The sequence below is a fragment of the Suricata suricatta genome, chromosome 1, assembly GCF_006229205.1.
Source record: "Suricata suricatta isolate VVHF042 chromosome 1, meerkat_22Aug2017_6uvM2_HiC, whole genome shotgun sequence".
NCBI lineage: Eukaryota > Metazoa > Chordata > Mammalia > Carnivora > Herpestidae > Suricata > Suricata suricatta.
In genome coordinates, this window is record NC_043700.1 from 192,115,266 (window position 1) to 192,120,214 (window position 4,949).

Consider the following 4,949-nt stretch of genomic DNA (forward strand, 5'->3'; position numbering starts at 1 on the left):
CACCCACACACAATGACCAGAGCAAAGGGTACAGGAGCCCTGAACCAAGACTCGCCCACCCCCGCGTGCCTCTTGGTGACCCACGGAAAGGCAGGGTGTTAACTGAGTAGCCCTGCCATCCTTCCGGGTCGGAACCGCCAGAGCCGACATTGAGCCGATGCCAGGCGGCCCCGTGCCGCCCGCCACTCACCATTCCGAGGACCGCAGCCGCCTTGCAGGTGGCCGGCACCAGGTACTGAATGAGAATCTCGTCCTCCGCAGGGTGCGTCCTCCGCAGCTCCGTCAGCGTCACGTACATCATCTCAAACTGGGCGCGCTCCGTGAACAGGTCTGAGACCACTAGGAGCTGGGACACAGCATGCAGACAGGAAGTGAGCCACAGAGTCCAAAATGCACGTTCCAACATCCCCGAGACCGTGAGATAAGGCAACTGACAGGGGCCTGACTGCAAGGGTAAAACCCGGCGGGAGCAGGTAACGTGGAGACCGGACCACCCGGTGTCTTCTTCAAACCCCCTGCATCTGCACGGCCCACCGCGGGGTGAGCGCCTGGATCTCCGTCACGGCCGTGGGGCCCCTCTGCAAGACACTAGGCCTCCTGGCAGCAGGGGGGACAGGCTCTCCAAAGCCCTGGGACAGAGAAAGGGGCGTGGGTCCAGAAATAAAAGCTTGGACGACCCCCTGTCTCCTCACGGCGTCCGGTTCTCTGTTGTTCACCTCTTCGCATGACACCTAAAGCTAACCGTCACCGAGGCGAGTGAGTGTCTGCTCCTCAGGGCGCTGCCCTTCCTCCGAGGCCCAGGGAGGGGCCGGCAGGGCTCGGCAAGTCGCCCGCATCGGACCTGGGCCTTCTCAAGGTCAGAACTGCTGTCACCGTGGTGACACAATGACCCTTGTCTGCCTTTTTCCCTCGGTTCTCCTCCAACCACGGGGCAGTGGTTCCTCAAAGTCCTTTGATGCCACTATCAGGCTGAATGCAGAGCAGAGAGCTTGGAGCCTGCTTCAGATTCTGTGTCTCCTCTCTCTGCCCCTCCCTGGCGCTCGCGCTCTCTCTCTCTCAAAATTAAATAAACATGTAACCCCTCCAAAACCTCAAAACTCATAACTGTTATTTTAAATGGATTAATAAGTAACTAAAAAAAATAAGGCCCTTATTACAGGTGTTTGTAACTTCTTGATTTTGAGAAAAATCAAAGCGTAAAATTTGATTACAGATTAAAAAGGAAATTCTTAAAAATCTCAACTTGACCAGATATCAAATGACTTAAGAGCCTCAGAAGGCGCGTCCCGAGCACAGCAGCTCGCAGCGGCCGGTCACAGGTCGGAAGCAGGGGCCCAGCGGCTCAGCTTCTAACTCGTGCTCACTCCTGGCCGGACGATGGTGAGGATGCTAATGTAGCGGCTAATGAGGGGCCATCCGTGAGCCCCCCAGACTTCCCTTCCGGTGCCGGCCGCGCGGACAGGTCTGACCCCCGCGCAAACGCTGCGGCGGCCTCCGTGCGCAGGTGACGGCAGCCTACGCCAGAGCTTCCCAACAAGGGCTGGGGGTGGGACTGTCTGTGCAACTCTCTGCTAATAAACCCGACGTTCAAGGACGGGCCCTTGAGGTCACACACGGGGGTAAGCAAGGTGGCCCTGAGAAGCGGGGCACGATGCCCCCCCCCCCCGACAGTACTCTCACGAGGCCCCTGGCCACGGACTGGAAAACGGCCCCTCCGCTCCCTGATCAGCCCGCATCTGTGGGAATGTAAGAGCTCCTTCCGGGGGCCCAGAGGCCGTCCGCTCCGCGTGTGCGCGTGTGCGCACGGGGCTCCGCACGGGGGGCGCGGGAAGGCACACTTACGGATCGGACCACCTCGCTGATCAGGATGATGGGGGTCCTCCTGGCTGACCCTGACGGCAGGATCCAGCGACTGTATAATTCGAGCAAAAACTGGGAACAGGAGTGGATATCGACCCCCGCCCGGTGCTTCCTGCGGGGCACACAAGAGGAGAGGTTCACGTCAAGGGGCGCCCCAACAAATCCAATGACTGACAGGGACGAAGAGCAGATACGAGACCTGGAGTTGACCGGCGATGTGGGTGCTGACGCAGGCGCGGGGGCGTCGGCCTCCTCCTCCTCCTCCTCCCCCCACTCTTCCTCTCTCAGGGGCGTGATGCTGTTCCCCAGCCACACGGAGTGAATGGACACCTTCAGGGGACGAGGACACTGGGCTCAGAGCTCAGGGCACACGTGTGGGTCCTCCGCGCTGCAGACCCTCATGCCCCTTCTGTGCTTGTTCTGGGGACGGCGACAGCAGTGCGTCCAGCATGGTGCCCCCTACCCCCACACCCGGCAGGACAGCGTGCTCCCACGTCTGCTGTGCTCACGAGGGCATCCTCTGGCATGGGGCATGGCATCCACGCGGCCAGCGGGCACAGGCCGCATTCCTGCCACCGCCGTGGACGCCGGCCCCAGTTCCCACCCTGCACAAACAGCCACCTCCCCTTTAGGCCCCACCCACGTGGGGGACTGGCAGCGGGCGGGCAGGCTGGCGGTGGCTGCATGAACAGAATATGGACTGCGAGGCCTCAAGTGATCTTCAGGCTTTGAGGGAGGGGGACCCCTCTGCTCCCTTCACTCCCCAACAGCCAGTGACGGCTCAGCACGGAGGGGCTGGGGAGCCGTCTGGCCTGTGACCAGGGCAGGGTGGGGTCAGGGCTCAGCCCAGGTAAACGCACTACACTCGGGTCCCGGAGGCTAGATGTGAACACAGGTGCTAAAGAAAGGACACAGTCGGGCCAACGTCCCTGGGCCAGAAGGAGACCCAGCACTGCCCCGAGAGCCAAGGCCGCTTGTTCACGTCCGGCCACTCAGAAACACACTTCTGGAGAAGGGACACAGAGCCCCGTGACCTCCACGGTCTCGGGGGCGGAAGCTCCCTGCAGGGCCTGCCTCCTGCCCTGCTCCCAGAGGGATGGGTGTGGGCAGGAGGCAGCAGGACAGAGCAGCCCAGGGGCTCCAGCCTGTGCCCAGAGCGGACAGCTCTGCCCTCCGCACAGACCAGTGTCTCCAACCCTGCTCTGACCAGTGTCCTCTACAGCAGAAGCCAACAGGAAAACGGTCCTGCACAGCTGCTCTCCAAGCAAATCAGTGAGGTGTGAGAGGGCACGGCAGCATCTGGCGGCCACACGGAGGCCCCTCTGCCCAGCATGCACACCCTCACAGTTCCAGGGGCCACGCCCCTGTCCCCAGCTCCTCCAACCTTGCTGTCATATGTGTCACCGTCTTGTTTTTCTGAAGAGAAAACTAAAGTGCAGTTCAAGGTGACCCCCCCGGTAAGCTGTCACCCAGCACCCAGAGCCAGCCCATCTGCCACACTGCGCTGCGGGACCACACTGCCCTCTGCGCTGGCAGCTGGGATGCTCGTGGCCAAGTCCATGGCCCATCAGAGCCTAGGCCCCTCTCCATGGTCACCCACCTGCGCGTCTCGCCTGTGTGATGCCAGGGACCTAGGCCTAACTCACACCATCTGGCTACATTTGCACATGCTTACACCAAGGCGTACACAAGACGCCTTAAACCCTCCTTGGAGTAGAGAATAGAAGAATAAATAAGAGGAAAACTTTCCTTTTATTTAAAAGCCGCATGTGACTTTCTCCCCGACGTACTGGACGGCGCCAGCCCGGGGCGGCGGCAGGACTGACCTGGCCCAGCTTGTAGCCCATGTCGCCCAGCTCCCGCTCGGGGTTGGTCTGCAGCAGGAGCCTGTCATGGCTGATGAGGGCACCTGCGGGCGAGAACACCACGCTGTCCTGCTTGGCGCCCGCCCGAGCTGCTGGCAGGATGGCACAGCTCCGGAGAGCCGGAGGGTCTCTGGGGTTTTCTCTGCCACTTTACAACCCATTGGGCTGGGAGGGCCAGTGGGGCGATGCTGAAGGCCGCCCTTTCTCTGCAACAAGCCAGCTCCTGACTCTGCAGGGGACTGGCTGGGGCCTGAGCTGCAGAACTGAGAGTCAGTGGCGGCCCAGCAGGCGGGCCCTTGGGCGACGATCCCCGGGACCCTGCTTCGGTGCCCAGCCGTCCAGCTGCGCCCACTGGAGTGGGGTGCAGGCAGACACCCCTGCTCTCCCAACCCCTCTTTTCCACACCCTCCACACCCAGACCAAATGACCCCTGCCCCCAGTGAACCCCTAGTTAACCCTTTGCCAGATCGAGCGTTAACACCCATCTTCCAAGAGGCTTCTTGTCCCCCTTGCCCTGGAAACTCGTGGTCTGCTCGGCGCCCCTGGTCTGCACTCCCAGCACCTGCGCTCTCCTGCTTCCTGTGACACCAAGTGAGGCCACTTCTCCCTCCTGCTGGGCACAATCTCAGGGATCTATGGCCGTCCAAGTATCTGCACTTCTACACAGAACATCTTCCGGGTAAAGCATTCAAGGTGCTTAAAAATGCAGAATCTAGCAATTCCTAAAATAATGTAGGGGCTCACAAAAACACGGTGCTAAAGTCTGGTTTTCAACAGAAAACCTGTGCATTAAAAAAAAAAAACCCAGAAGGGGTTCCTGGGGGGCTCAGTTGGTTGAGCATCGGGCTTCAGCTCAGGTCATGATCTCATGGTTTGTGGGTTTGAGCCCTGCATCGGGCTTTGTGCTGACAGCTCAGAGCCTGGAGCCTGCTTCAGATTCTGTGTCTCCTTCTCTCTCTGCCCCTCCCCCGCTCAAGCTGTCTCTCTCTCTCTCTCCCAAAAATAAATAAAACATTAAAAAAAATTAAAGTAAATAAACATTAAAAAAAATAAAGGTGGCAGATAACTTAAAAAAAAAACAAATCCTGAAAATTCTCTTCTTTTAAGCCAGGTGACAAAGCCCAGTGCCCACTTCAGGGCAGGCACACAGCCTATGGGCCCAGACGGGGCCGGTGCAGAGCTGGGGGCGGGGCTCTCGAGCGTGCAGCCCCCCCCCCCCCCCCC

At 60.0% G+C, this 4,949-nt stretch overlaps 2 protein-coding genes across 2 annotated transcripts in view; both read right to left on the bottom strand.

The window, feature by feature from the left end:
* ACOX3 (acyl-CoA oxidase 3, pristanoyl) overlaps positions 1-4,949 on the bottom strand; it is a 922,607-nt gene that overhangs the window by 740,226 nt on the left and 177,432 nt on the right. The window lies entirely within an intron of this gene.
* HTT (huntingtin) overlaps positions 1-4,949 on the bottom strand; it is a 100,937-nt gene that overhangs the window by 10,011 nt on the left and 85,977 nt on the right. The window contains exons 56-59 of the mRNA XM_029933175.1: positions 3,687-3,769; positions 2,060-2,190; positions 1,843-1,972; positions 191-346 (exon numbers count right to left, since the gene is read on the bottom strand). Of these exons, the coding sequence (XP_029789035.1) occupies positions 191-346; positions 1,843-1,972; positions 2,060-2,190; positions 3,687-3,769 (500 nt within the window). The remainder of the gene's footprint in view (positions 1-190; positions 347-1,842; positions 1,973-2,059; positions 2,191-3,686; positions 3,770-4,949) is intronic.